The following is a 16,412-nucleotide window of genomic DNA, read 5'->3' as shown; positions in this document are numbered from 1 at the left end:
GAGGACATTCCCTCAGGGAAGCAGGGGAGGCTCTGGACGCTTGATTGGTTGACCAAATTCCCTGAACTGTTTCAACAGGCACAGATTCTACGCTTTAAATCAAAACCTTCTACCGTGTCCAACTTTTATTTCTCATGCGCATGACAATAAACATTACTATACAGTAAAAGCTTAGTAAAATTGTATTCAGTGTTTAAATATCACAATCACAATTTATCCAAAACCCCTAACCTTAAGTATACATTAAGTGCTGTAGTATATACTTGATATGCGTTAGTTGGAGAATTCATTCATGAATATTGTTGTGAAATGAGTGAGGCTGTAAGCAGAAGCCGGTGATCAGATCGTGTTTGACAGTTTTATATCCTGTAGGTAGAATCTGGTTGGACTGAATGTTTTGCTTTAAATATCCATCTAAAAAACTGAACTTAAAAGGTCTCCTTGTCAACAATATGTGCTCCATTTCAGATGTTCTTTTGGCTCTAACCACACTGCCATCTAGTGCCTGCAGATTACACTCCATATATCTGACACAAGAGTCATAGTATTAGTCTTATCGTATTTCTTGCCAATATGTAGAAGTAATATTTTGTACATTTGTTATTTATTTACCCACCCACCCATGTGAGTCAATTTACAATTTTTTTTTTCTGGATTATTACAGTCTTGAATGATTAAGTGATCAGAAACAATATTCATTTATACGCATTATTATTTTTGTGCAGTGTTATAAAAACAAAACTATCACGAATACATGCTAATTTTTCTGAATATACAAACCAACCCCACTATGATAAACATACCAATATACTAGATACCAATATACTAGCATCATAATTACATCATTTTAATTCATTTGGCCTGCTGTCCTCAAAAGCAGAAAATGGGAGGAAAGTGATGATTTGTGCCTCAGACCAAACATGGAAAAATGTGCCAAAATACTACAATTTTTAATTAAAAAAAAAAAATTCTTTTTTAGCTTGACCAACAAAATGGAAGCGAGCTAGCAAGGAATTTATGACTTTTTGCTTAATTGGCACTAGAATGAGACATTACAGTTTCAGTTGAGAAATCCTTAAAAAAATATATATATATATTTGCCTTATGAAATAAAGTCTAAAATAGTTATGCGGGTTATTAAAGTTATGAGGGGTAAATCCATCTTTTTTCATTTGGCTGTTTTAAAGCAAACAGCATAAATTCACATAAATCTGTGAATTTTTATCGGCCGATAATCATGTTTCATGACTTGATTGTTACTTGCTAATCTGTCCGATCTCATGATCCAATCACAATTGCTTATAAGTTTGCAAGCAGAGGACACATAAGAACTGAAATGTGTTTACATATCCGATTTTATTATTATCTCATTTTTACCTCATGCACCTCACCAGACCAACACCCCCCCCCCACCCCCCAAGTTTTTTTTTTTTTTTTTTTTTTTTTTTTTTAACTAATGTCCGCGACACCTCTCCCGCCTCTGAGAACATGCCGGCTCCGTTACCCTGATTTGTTCTAGGACCTCGCTATTCACAATTTAAGCACTGAATATACGAATTGTAATAAGCAGTAGTTTATAGACCCATTTCCTTTTAGTAAAGAAGTAATGGATTTATAGATGTGCCTTTTAACTCCAAACTTCATTGAGACATGTTGAATTCTTCTTCCATCATTTGCATTGTTTTAAATTTGCTTTATTAGTGATTTTTCTCGCCAATTTTTAAAATCTGATTAATCTATTTTGTTCTGTAAAGTTGCTTCTGACCATGACATGTTCACACTAAATGGTTAAGTATCTTATGTATCTTAAGCTTGAGTGTCATACTTGGACAGAAAAGATGCTTTATGCATTATAAAGCTTAAAGTATCAGAATTGGTACTTGGTATTGGCTGATTACCATGACAAGGAATTGGTACTATATAATAGTATTATTTTGATATGTTTTAAATATTGAGCAAATGTAAAATTGCTTTTTATGCACTAAAATAAATAGAACTAGTGGGTGTGCGTCTGTTCTCTTTGTTTTGCAAATTATGTAACAAAACTTAATACATTTAAAATGACCTAGATATTCTTAAAGGGTTTCTGCACTATTTTAGCAGAAGTGTGTGACTGATTTTTTTTTTGTTTTTGTTTTTTTTGTTTTTTTTTTGGAAGCCTGGCTCCCTGAAGTCAATTTAAGTGTGTAAGATAGCAGCTGTGGAATAGGCCAAACTCAGTTTTGTGGTATAGAGCCAGTATTGCTACGTTTGTGGATGAAACAATGATAGACTGCAGGAATTCAGAAATCCAATCTTCGTGTTATTCTGGAGGTATTAAGCTGCTTCCAGCCGCTGGAGCACACAATGTGTTTTTTTTCACATGAGATTTTATCTTCTCTTGTCTTTTTTGTTTTGTTTTGTTTCTGATAATTTCCCTTCCCTTGTGCTCATCTGCACAAAACACATCTGGTCCTCCTCAGAAATGCATTCCTAAAAAAAAAATCGTAATGGGGCTCAGATGTCCACACACACACACATACTCAAACACGCTCAAACACAAGCATGCATACACAATATACACACATTTGTATATGATCACACCCATTTGTCACACAAACACACAGGCTGATCCCCTCTGGCTGCGATAGACATGAAAGGACCTTTGGTGACAAGCCTGTCCATCAAATATGCCTTCCAGTACGCCATCCTCTGATCAAACAGTCACGCCCACAGACACGCTCTCTCTCATACCCACATGCACACACACCACCCTCGCTGCACCACCTGATCCAGATGTCTGCTGCCCTAGACGCTGTGTGTGTTCCTTCTCTCACCTAGACCCATTTTCATCCCTTCAGCAACCCACTTTTTATCATAGGGTTTCAACGTGAAATCAAAATTGACCTTATTTACTTTGACACTCTCCTGGTCTAATTGTGCATGGTTCATCAGCTCATGTTATTCCAAAGAAGAAAAAACTAAATTATTCATCATCTTTCATCATACTCTGATTTTGCCTTCAGCTGTAATGTAGGTTGCCAGGGAATTTGGCCATATTTCAGCTCACTTACTTGAGTGCTGGGCAGTTTAGCAAATTGTAGGCAGATTTAGCAAACTGTTGGGAAAATTCATATGAATTTGTGCAAAATTATTTGTACATGCTTACACCCCACTGAGTCTTAGATTTAGCTGTTTAATGGTGATAATTTAACCACAAATCATATGTTTTCATAACGTTTGTGTAGCGCCCTCACCGCCCAATGAGGGACAATAATGTTATTAAAAACGCAGGCAACACGGAGCTGCTGATGCTTCATGTCAGAGTCTGTGTATTGTTGTTTTTTTATATGAATGCACTTAACAGTATACTTTCACAAAATGGTGAAACGTAACATATGTAAACATCTTCACAGATATTATATATATATATATATCACAAAATATTTAAATACATATTTCCTGCACATTACTGTTACACATTACTATACAGATATTATATAATTCTCCATAAACAAATTATTCACAATTTAATTTTCATATAGCATATACATAGTCATATATAGCCGACCTACACAAGTTTCTCTTCATATATAAACATTGTAACCAACAATGAGACTTTGACTTTGTAATTACTTTGTAACTATATACCCTTTGTTAGTTGATACATATAGTTATACAATCACTCAACCGTTTCTTCCGTTGACATTTAAATGATCACTGTTGCTGTTAGAATTGCAGTGCAAAGCGTATGACACACAAACAGTTAATGCAAACTCTTATATATATATATATATATATATATATATATATATATATATATATATATATATATATATATATATATATATATATATATATATATATATATATATATATATATATATGCACTATCAATTTATTTTAATAGATGACACTTGTTGCCTTCATGTCACTGGCGTATATTCAACACATTTTGATAACAATTTAAACATTTCATACCTGATGATGAGGGACAATAGTGTTATTAAAACAGGAAACACGGAGCTGCTGCTGCTTCACGTCAGAGTCTGTGTATTGTTTGAGCAGCAAGCCCCTCCCCCTCATTAGATATACAGTCCACACTCAGAAGTAGCCGATCGGAAATATGTAAATCGTTGCATCACATTCCATTAATTTACGATATTTTTTTTCTCTTTTCTTTTTCATAAAAAGAAAGTGTACAGACTTAGAAAGACAAATTAACTTTGATTTTCAATTTCTAATCATTTTTAACCACTTCATTTGCAATGCATATACATTTTAACAGTAACTAGGTAAGTTTGCTGGTCTAAAAATACAATAAATCAGCATTATTATGACATTTCAATTACAAGTTTATAGGAAGCATATTGTTTTTCACATTTTCAGAAATAAATCCTGTCACTCATATTAAATTGCAGGCATTTCTGTTAGTCATTGAATGAATGCAAAGTAGCCACAATTAGTTACACTGAAGGGAGCAAAGATCCGATGCTGCTGTGTCTCTGGAGGTTGAGGCTGGTCTTGACTACTGTCACAATGTCAGCATACAACATAAACACAGGGGCTTTTTGAGGAATGTCAAATGCTTTGCTTTGCCATGCTGTGCCACTCGCGCCACGCTAAATATTCATCCAGTCAGCCTCTCAGGTTTCAAAGGTGTGCCTCTAAGAGATTTGGGAGTTTATAGCCTATGCAGCAGCATGCCTCATTAGATACTAAATGAGAAGGAGAGAATGACCCTTCCACCCCTGAGCTGCTTATGGAAGTTCACCAAGTCTGTAGCAGAGTACAGCGCACAAAAGCAATGTATGTTTATCAGGCATACTAGAAGTAAATCAGCAGCCTAACTGATAGGAAACCTCGAAAGTCACTGGTTTGAAATGTTCTACTCAGGGGGTCATTTACACAGGTTGCATTCTAATGGTGGGTGCCTTGTGATGCATTGAAAAATATAAAGCTTTTGCACAGTGTCTTAAAAATACAGAACTAAATGCTGCAAGATGCTCAGTGTTGGAAGTTATGTTACAATAATATAAATAAAATTGTTACATTTATTTTAACTAGGAATTTAGTACTAAATAACAGTATTTTTCAATACTAATATCATGGTTACTCATAGCTTGATACAGTATTATTTTTAATATAATACTGGGTAATATTTGGCTTAAAGGGGGTGTTCATAAGACTGTCATGAAACCTTTATAATCATGACATGACACATCACGGATATGAACATTTTAATACATGCTTATGACAACTGTTATTAAGTGACATTTATTCAGTTACGTCATTATAAATGCAAAGGTGACACTGTTTGAGATTAACCAATACATCGCAACCAGTCTTTGTCATAACAATTTAATATTATCAAGACAGTGTAACTTGTCATAAATCCATCATGAACCTGATTGTCATGAGTCATAAGGCCATTAAAATTGTGTCGAGAGTTTTATAACAGTCATTAATATTCTTTCGACCTCAGTGGTACTTTGTCATTAAATTGTCATCAAATGCCATTAAATATTAAAGACAAGTTATGATGTATTTGTTTATGTCATAACAAAGACATTTCAAGCAATGTCATCTTTGCATTTAAAAGAACATCAATTTTCTAATGGCACTTAATGAGAGTCGTCACAAGCAATTATAAAATCTCCTTCATATTCATGACATGTCAACTATTATATTAACACATTCTGTTTGTACTAGCTACTTCCCCTTAAAAAAACTGTGTAACTGTAGCAAAACTCAGCTTTTAAATGTGACAGTATACAGAACAGACAAAGGAATGAAAGAAAAGATGAAGATGAAGTCATAGTTTCATTCATTTTAAACATAATATACTATACATATCTAGCATAACTCAGTTTAAGTGAAACTACAAAAGCAATGCAAACATAATAGTCTTCATTTGATTGCTTTTTTTTATTGTTAGTTCATCCAAAAATGAAAATTCTGTCATGGATTACTCATCCTCATGTTGTTCCAATCCGCTGAGACCTTCATTCATCTATTGAACACAAATTAAGATATTTTAGAAGAAGAGCTCCCTCATCCTCTATAGACAGCAATAGTCCTGAAAGTCTGTAAAAGGGACCAAAAACATGTTTCTTTCATGAAAATTCATGTAACTTTCACTGTTTTGACAGCAGCCATTGGAACCTAATTAGCTTGAGACTGCCAGTCTCGCTCACTTCCATTTAATTTTAGATATAAATAAACAGCTTGTTATGCTGCCTGATGTTGCAAACTTGTATTTTCTTATTATATCATTTTTATTTTATGTATTGTCATAAGCACAGTTGTTTTCAAAGCAAGTAATTGATCAATTATAATAATTTTTCCATAGGCAAATTAATCTGACGTTCTAACACAGAACAGAAACGAGCTTAAAATTCACACACACCTCAGAATAAAGTCAATATGTAAGTTCATTACTCACTAGACTCTCAGTGCTGACATGTTTTGTTTGCTTTATATTAATTGCATTATAAAAGCTGCTACAAAAGCATGTCACAGCACATTTCAAATGATTCAGAAAACGTTTCATGTATTTTTTTCCCTTCAATTGAATGCAAAACATTGCACTTAAAATTTTGAGAGTTTTTTGTTCTTATGATGAAAGTCAATAGTGTCAGTTATAATTTTGAGCCCCATTGACTTTCATTGTAAGAAGTTGAATTATTCCGAATATGAAAAATTGTTTCTTCAGAATACCTACTTTTGTGTTCAACAGAAGAAAGAAACTCACACAAGTGTGAAGCGACTGGCAGAAGGCTAAAGGAATTTTCTTTTTATATTGGAGCTTAATTCTTACCAGTGTCAGACTGTAGACTTTTAAGGCTGACATGTCAAATATTCCGCTCTTTTTAAAAATGATATGCTATTATGTCTGCCTATAGAGTCTCCGAAGGTCACACACACACAGAGACACACACACACACACACGCACACGCACACACACACACACACACACACACACACACACACACACACACCATTAGACATTATTACCCATGTTTACATTAGCTCTCCACTGTTTTATGGTGACCTAACTGGAGCATAAATGTGTCTAATGGCCTGTAGAGTAAATTTGTGGGAAGGTGACATACAGATTTGTGGAGCAACCAATCACTCATGACACAGCGCACCATTACGGGCCCTTTTGTGAATGTGCCACAGACCGCGCATCAATTGGTCAAAAAGCGGGCCCCTTGTCTTCTAGAAAGGTGGAAGACTTGGAGAATAGCCTAATGTGGTTCACCTGAGCCTGAAATTGGAAAGAATGTGTGAATAGGAGTGAATGGATCACCCTAATGTGTCCCAAGGCCAACACATTCATTTCAGATGCACAGCTCCCATTGCTGTAATTTATAGAAAATCCAGTGTATGATTCATTGATATAAAGAGCATATGGTCATACAGATTTATTACAACAACAAAAAAAATTATTACACACAGACCTTCCATAGGCCATTATTGTGGAAAGTTTTGAGAAATGTAGCTAGCAGCAGGCAATCCTGTGTTGCTAAATAGCATAATGTGTTTCATTGTATGTAACGTGTGTGATTCTGAAGCATTTCACAAGTTCTGTATTGATCTGTTTATTGATCAAGGTGGTTTTCACTATCTTTGCTGATTGGATGTGGCATTCTCTTCCTCTTCAGCACTCTGAAATCTCACAAAAATAAATAATAAATATACTTTTATATTTAAAAATTATACTTTTTATTTTTGTGCAGCACAAATGAGATATTTTAACAGATTAACACATTGATTTGTATTTTCAAAGTCTTTATAGTGTTTGTTAATATTTATTTAGATAATAATAACTATTAATAATAGTATAATATTATTATTATAACTATTATAATAATAAAATTTAGATTTTAATAACTCAATTCTGATAACTGAATTCTTTTATCTTTGCCATGATGACAGTAAATAATATTTGACTAGATATTTTTCAAGACACTTCTATACAGATAAGTGACATTTAAAGGCTTAATTAGGTTAATTATTTTAACTAGGCAGGATAGGGTAATTAGGCAAGTTATTGTATAATGATGGTTTATTCTGTAGACTATCAAAAAATATAGCTTAAAGGGGCTAATAATTTTGACCATAAAATGTTTTCTTTTATTAAAGCTGCTTTTATTCTAGCCGAAGTAAAACAAACAAGACCTTCTCCAAAGGAAAAAAAATATTATCAGACATACTGTGAAAATTTCCTTCCTCGGTTAAACAACATATATGTATGTGTATATATATATATGTATGTGTGTATATATATATATGTATATATATATATATATGTATGTGTGTATATATATATATATATATATATATATATATATATATATATATATATATATATATATATATATATACACACACATATATACACATACATGTATGTATGTATATGTGTGTGTGTATATGTATATATATAAATGGTACTAGTTTTTGGTATTAGTGTATGAAGCAGGCAGGATTCTTCACTTCAGATATTTATGCTAGAGAGATGTAAAGGGTGTTGATATTAGCCAGGATCTGCTGTTCTCTCCGCAGTGCTCAGTGTCGTGTGTGCGTGTCTCTGTGTGAGAGCTAATCAGAGGCTGTTGCACAGAGCTCAAGCCGCCCCGCAGAGCGCAGAGCTATTGATTGGAGCCTTAGGGACCTGCAAGGTTTCAAGCACACACTCTTTTACAATAAAGTTGCCCTACAACAATTTTATTTTTTTGAATAGGAGACAGGGAAATCTAACTTTGCTCCTGTGCAGGCTAAACATTTTTTTTTAGGTTTTTCAACAAGCAGCCAAGAATATGAAATCACAGCAAGCGGTCGGTTTCCTCATGCGTTCTTTGTTTCTGTTCGTATCAAGACTGAACATTTGTTTTGAATGGTTATATAAACAGTTGATTTCCATGGGCGTTTTTGTGAAGTGATATTTCTATGTGGCATTTTTGTAGTGATAAAGTGACTGAATGCATGATTGGGTCTTGTTTCAGAGTTCAGAGTGTGTTAAGATGTGTTTTTGTTGGTTAAATCAAAAGTGGACCATGCTAAAGAAAGGTGCAAATGGGTTCTAAAATGTTTTGAGCTTGTCCACTTTCAACCACTTTCAGAGATAGTTGAAATGAAAGCAGTCAGATTGCTTTCAGAAGGTAGACAGAATGTATTGGAACAGCCAGAACAGATCACATAAGATGATAGTTCAGCCACACATGAAAATGACCTCATTGTTTATTCACCCTTATATGGTTTTAAACTTCATTCATTCATTCATTCATTCATTCATTCATTCATTCATTCATTCATTTTCTTTTCGGCTTAGTCCCTTTATTAATCTGGGGTTGCCACAGTGGAATGAACCGCCAATTTATCCACCAAGTTTACGCAGCGGATGTCCTTCCAGCTGCAACCCATCACTAAGAAACTTCCACACACACACTCATTCACACACACGTGCACACACACACACACACACTACGGACAATTTCATTCATTCATTCATTTTCTTTTCGGCTTAGTCCCTTTATTAATCTGGGGTCACCACAGCGGAATGAACCGCCAACTTATCCAGCATATGTTTTATGCAATGGATGCCCTTCCAGTCGCAACCTATCCCTGGGAAGCATCCATACACACTCATCCACACACATACACTACGGACAATTTAGCCTACCCAATTCACCTATAGCACATGTCTTTGGACTGTGGGGGGGAACCCACGCGAACATGCAAACTCCATACAGAAATGCCAACTGACCCAGCCGGGGCTCGAACCAGCGACCTTCTTGAGTTTATTTTTATTTTTGATTGAACACAGAAGAGGATATTTGGAAGAATGCTTATTGCTGGGACTCATTTTCACAGTAAAGAAATTGTCTTATGCAATTTTTCAAAATATCTTCAATTCAAATAACTCAAATAGGTTTTGAACAAACTATCTCTATAAGTTTGGTTTGAAAGGGAAAAAAAAACTATAAATAAAAGGAAATCTTCCCTTACCAGTCCTGAGTCTAAGCGAATAGTGTTAGAACAGTGTATTTTTGCAGCTATAAAAACAGAAACTAAAGCTGCTGCTCTCCATCTTATTTTGTGTTGTCTCATTTTATTTTCAGACATTGCAGAAAGTTATAAATACCAAATTAATAAAAACATTTGCTATGTAAATAAAAAATATATTATAATAAAATTAAATTTTAGTAAATAATAAATATTAGTGTTAGACTAAATATTGTTGCCCAGATCGTCTGTGTTGCATTTTCTCAGAGCAGCTCTCATGCAGCACCTGTAAATTGGTACATTTATTTGATGAAAAACGATGTTTAGTGTGCACAATAATTATTCTAGCATTCTAAAAGATTTGATGAAGTCATTTAAATGTTGAGGATAATGGAAGTCATTGTTAAACTATATAAATCCTACATTGGGAAATAAATAATATGTTTTTTTTTACCTGCATTACACTGTTTTTTAAGAATATTAACATTTCTTACGCCACACATTTAGAACATTTTCTCAGTCTTGTTTAGAGCCCGAGCACATGTTGGGAGATTATTATTATTATTATTATTATTATTATTATTATTTTATTATTAGTAGTGGTAGTAGTACAGTATGTTCCAAAGTAAGACACTCTTACAAACACTGGCATAAATATGGACAAGCACAACAGTTTGGTTGAAAAATGTAATTTATATCATAAATAAATACCATTGGGTTTGACCATTTTTTACTTAGTGTTTATTAAAGCAACCTAATGTTTTTAGAGTGCATTTTTAGGGTCCAAACAGGCTCGAAAACTCACATTTGATCAAATATTAACATTAGATATGGGTTTCTAAATTCAGAAAGGCTTAATAATGGCACCTATACACTTTCAACAAAGTGTCTCTTGTGTTACCTTTCACATAAACGTACAAAAATTGTCACACACAAGAAATAATCTTTTCTTGGAGCAAGATCTGAATCCTAAGATGAGGTCAGTTATTTTTAATTTAACTTATCACCAAAAAAGGCCTATGTAAATTGCCTAAGCTTATTTCGCAAATAAAACATCAAAAGTTCAGAAAAAGACAAACACCCAATCAATCCCGCCGTCAAAGTTGAAGAGTGGACAAAAGAAACAATACAAGACGAATGTGTCTCTCTCATCTACAGTATATGTGATCCAATCTATCAAAACACATCTTAAGCAGGTGTAAACAGGGCCTTGGCTACAATGGACAGTCTAGTTCTGTTTTTGGCTACTGCTAAAGCAATCTTCCCTGACAGCAGCATCACATTTGGTTTAAGCAGGCTAAATCCTCACCTCAATGCACTGAAATGGACAAGCTCCATGTTGTACATGTACATTTCCTTTTGGTTCAAGCATCCAGCGGCATCATTCTCACTGCAGGCTCTCAGTAACATCAGCTTCACTTCCAGCACAGAACATGACCTTCTGTCTATAACTTTGTATAAAAGCAGCATGTGTGCTGCATTGCTGAAGTCTGAATGTATGGCCAATTCAATCCATGAATGAACTAAATCATGAGTCATAGTAAAGTGTGATTCAGTAATGGCCATTTGCCAAATGCCTTTCATTTCCTGAAGCGCCCAGGTCAGACATGCAGTTCCATTCATAAGCAATCATAAGAAAGCCTAATTTTGGTAGTTCTCAGTTCTAATCAGAAATGCATTGTGTTTATCTACAGCCATCCAGATGGAAAGACTTTCAGTATGTCTCTTTTCATACAGTATTCAATTAAATGAAATTAATTGCTCTCTGTTGTTTGTGGCATTCCCGTTTGTTTGACCACAGCCTGTTTGTGTGAACGTGTTTACAGAAATTACATTTTGCCCTCGTTTTGGCTTTGTTTTGTTTCACTAATGGTGTATTGAATTATATTGTGTAAAGTGCTGCAATTGTGACGTCAAACAGCCTGAACACACTTACAGCCCAGAAGTCTTACATGCGGTTACTTATTAAGCATTAGCAAGGGAAATGCATCATTTACAAACCAGTTATTTTAGAGGAGTTGGTGGTTTTAAAGATTATTCAGAATGCATAAGTAAATGATTAATAAACTATTTAAATTAACATTTAATGATTATTTGATATTTAATACTGATAATTATTCAGGCATATAATAATAGTTCACTTTGCATGTTAATAAATGCTTTATTAACTTTATACAGTTTTGTGATCTTATCTAAAGTGAGGACTATTTTGTACAGTAAATCCCTTATAAATGACAATTAAAGGCTCAGTTATATTCTAAACAGGGAAAAAGAAAATTAACAACTTTATTCATTTATATTCACTTGAAGATACACAAATAAAACTGTGTATCATATAAAAAATAATCTTTGCAATCTTATCTAAAATAAAGTTACTGTGATGTTTAAACATCGCTAAATAACATTAAAATGTTGTATCATGATATATTGTTAAATTATTATATTGTTGTTGTTTTATCCAATTTTATGTTGTATTTCAACACTCCTGTTATTCAGCAATGTTTAAACTTTACGGTAGTTTTACTTTTTAGATAAGATTTCAAAGATTTATTGTTTATTTGATACTGAGCCTCTAATTGTCATTTATTAAAGATTTATAAAGCATAAATAGTCTTCGCTTTAGATTAGGTCACAAAACTAGAAGAAGTTGAGTTATTAAAGCGTTTATTGATGTACAAATAAACTATTAGTATATGCCTGAATAATATTATAGAAATGTTGATTTGAATAGTTTATTAGTCATTTACTAACTCATTCTGAATTATCAAAAAAAAAAAAACTACTCTTAAATACAAATAATTTGTAAATAATGTGATACTCCATTTAGTCATGACAAATGAATCAGTAGCAAAGTATATCATTAAGCACATTATAAATGTGCTTATACTGTAGTCATGAATAGAGCATTTGTATCTGCAGTTATAAACTGCTTACTAATGTCTATTAATATAGAGTTAATGCTTAACAAATAATGAATTCACTATTTGCTAATGCTTAATAGATGATTTATAGTTATTATAAAGTGTTTCCCATTATTCAAGTCTGCTGTATGAGTGTGTATTTTTATGCTCATTTAAAGGATTGTCAATTTACTGATAAAAGCTTTGGAATTAGTTTTGTTATTTTTTTAAAGAAATCTATTATGCCCACAAAGGCTTCATTTTTATGAAAAGTACAATCAATATATCAGTTTTTTTTTCAAATAAAAATAACACTTCTATGTGAATGTATTTTATAATGTAATTAAATATTGTGATTCCACATAATGCTTCAAAACTCATTTTCATATGCTCATATGTTATTGGTGCTCAATTAATAATTGTGGTTCTTATTATTGACCCTGAAACATTTTTTGTTTCTCATATTTTACATTTAAGACATTTACCTTCAGGATTCTTAACATAACAGGATATTTAAAATAATCATAAAAAAGCTGTCACCATTTTGTATTGAAATATTATTTCATATATAATTAGAAATCTTACCGATTCCTAACTTTTCACTGGTAGTGTATGTTTACCGCATAAATTCTTAGGCTCATAAAAAAGCCATCATAAAATCTCATCGAAAAATCTCAGGAGAACAAGTGGTGCATTATTATTCTGGGTTTTTGGCAGCTGCAGCACTCCATTGCAGTACTTTTCGGCTGAATCTCTCAGAGGCTCCAATTTTAAGAGTCTTTTTTGAGAAGAAAATAAAACATATCCATGCCTAGAACATGGTCAAATAAATAAGATTAAGAATACCTCCCATGTCATATATTGTATTGTATGGTCCAACTCTAGTTTTGTTTCTGTCATAGGTTTCTAGATGTTTGTCCATTTAAAATCTGGGCCCTGAAGCAAAATGAGTTGACAGCTTTTGTAGTAATGGATGGATAACTGTTACTGAGACTGTGCGCTGCTGCCATCTTTGGACAGCCCAGCAGAACAGCACTCTTGTGGATGGAAAGATTTGATTTATAATCCTGAAAAATGAACATCTTGCTCTCTGTAAAATAAATACATGAATGAGGTTAATGATTTTATTTGTGAGACTAGTTTTTAAATACGCATTCATAGATATGTTTACAAGATATGAGCCAATCTGTCATCTAAGTTTCATCTTTAATTTATTTATCTCATCTGACAGGAGAATGAGAAGTGATCCTCTAGCGTGCTTTGGACTAATCATCTGAGGCCTTTATGTTGCTTGATGGACATGGGCGAGATAAAAGGTTATGGCACATAAAGTCAATTAAGCCTCGGAGGGGCACATTAATTCAGAGCAGTGCACCGAATGGACTCACCCCTTCCTCTTTCACAGCCAGACACGAGGAACTGAATATAAAACACAAAGAGTCTTTGCATTACACTTAAAGACTAGCTGAGTTTTCAAACTGACCAATTGCTGAGTTGAGATGGTCAGCTTATGTCAGCTTTGGACCACCCGGCGAATGTTTTGAGGGTGATGTGTGAAAACACAATGTGGCCCCATCAGTGTCTCTCGACTGAGTCACAGAACGAGACATTTGTTTCCACTGAGTCTCCTGGCTTCTCTCCACAGCTGAAGCAGAGCGAAGCCAATGCTGATACAAAAGAGAAACTTCCCTTGCGACTACGAATCTTTGAGAAGTTCCCCAATCGACCACAGATGGTGAAAATCTCCAAGCTGCCTTCAGACTTCACTGTGCCCAGAATCAGGTGAGCTGAATGAGATCTCGAGTGTTAGTGAAAAGAGGTGGGCTTTTTCATTTGATGGATGATTAAACATGCACATAAATCTCAGACTTGCATTACAGGAGGTTTCCAAACTAAGAATGGCAGCCAGAGTATCACTGAGCTCTATTAATATGATGTTAGGCTAGTAAGCAACCAACCTGGCGACCAACCATTACCCAACCAAATAATAACCATGATGAACACATCAGCAACCAAATAGCATCTGTCTAGATCACCCCCAGCAACCTTTCTGTTTACCCTACCAGTCATTATTCTATCAAATAACAGCCATGCACAGCACCTTAAGGCCCCGGTATACTTCAAACCAAGTTTTTTTTCGTTCTTCATTTGAGGACAAAAATAAGCTTGAAAAGGCTTTACATTGCTTTCTATTTTCCGCAAACTCTAAGAAAAGATGTGACACGATGAGGTGGGGTTCTCATTCATGGGTGACCCTCTCAGAGTCTTTATAATTTCTCCACGTGCCATCATACAGTTGCAGTTACGTTTTTACCAGCTCTGTCACTTGACTGTCCAGTATATTCCTATGGTTAATGAATTGGGGCAAGAAATTGTATTTTAATGTCCCCAAGAAATCACAGCTAACCATATCATCTTGTTAGCTCACATTACCAATTATGTGGTGAACAATTCATCTGTGCATGTCATTAAGAAAAAAAAATGTTAGCCCTTCTAATTTTTAATTGAAATCTGTAAATGCACTTCCTGTTTGTTTTCAGTTAATTTATCAGATTATGTCATTTTTTTGAGGTAATGGGCGTGGCTAACACTGCTCCAACTGTCAGTATTGACAACAAACAGAAATGGTGAGCAGGAAGAGTCTCTTAGGTTGTAATAACTCTTTTAAAACCTCTTTCCCGATCTTTCTGAATGGAATGGCTACTTTACTACATCCAATCAGCCCATGGTAGAAAAAATAAGCCACGCCCACTGTTTGCTCATTTAAAATTCAGTTTCTCTAGAAACTGCATCACATTACGAATAGAATAACGATCGCAGCTTCCGGTTCATTGGGACTTTAAAGAAGGCAAAGTTCTAGAACACACCCACTGAATGCATGATCACCACAGACCAAATGATAGTTCAAAGGTTTTTTAGTATCCATAATAAACTCCCCAAAAGTAACTGCCAAAACAAAGTCTATAAGAACTTTTTCCAGAATGATTTTGTTCAAAATGTTTGAAAGTACACCAGAGCCATTAGCAGCCATCTACAAATCAACTAAATCAACCTAGCAACCATCTACGAACCACCTAGGCAACCTTCAATACCACCTGGGCAACCTTTTAATTACCATGCTGCATAGTTTAGCAATGATCTTGAAACTGTAGTGCAATATGGAGCTATTAAGTGTTGATGTTAAATCAAAAGTAATTCACATATACTTGAAAATGAATTGATTTAATGACAATAACTTGCAATGGTTACAACTAAATTAAACAAAATAACTGTATAAAACATTAAACAGGAAATAATAAAGATATATGATATAAATTGTACCCAGCTTAAATGTAAAATAAAGTTACTTGAGAGAGAAGGAGAGACAGGGGGAGGGAGAGAGAGAGACAAAGAGCAGTGACTAGGCCCCAACGAGAGCCTGATAGCAGTAGAGCCAGATAGGATAGACTCTAGAACAGGAGAGAAGCAGAGCAGGAAAAGGGCAGACCAGGAAAGGAGGCAGAACAAAGTTTACCACAT

General features: G+C 34.2%; 1 protein-coding gene across 5 annotated transcripts in view; it reads left to right on the top strand.

Moving 5' to 3' along the window:
- nalcn (sodium leak channel, non-selective) overlaps nucleotides 1–16,412 on the top strand; it is a 157,902-nt gene that overhangs the window by 91,495 nt on the left and 49,995 nt on the right. For all 5 annotated transcript variants that reach the window (XM_056465471.1, XM_056465468.1, XM_056465470.1 and 2 more), the window contains one exon: nucleotides 14,539–14,675. In XM_056465471.1, coding sequence (XP_056321446.1) covers nucleotides 14,539–14,675 — 137 coding nt within the window. The remainder of the gene's footprint in view (nucleotides 1–14,538; nucleotides 14,676–16,412) is intronic.

This window comes from Danio aesculapii, chromosome 9 (genome assembly GCF_903798145.1).
Source record: "Danio aesculapii chromosome 9, fDanAes4.1, whole genome shotgun sequence".
NCBI classification, from domain to species: domain Eukaryota; kingdom Metazoa; phylum Chordata; class Actinopteri; order Cypriniformes; family Danionidae; genus Danio; species Danio aesculapii.
This window is presented reverse-complemented; position numbering and strand designations above follow the sequence as displayed.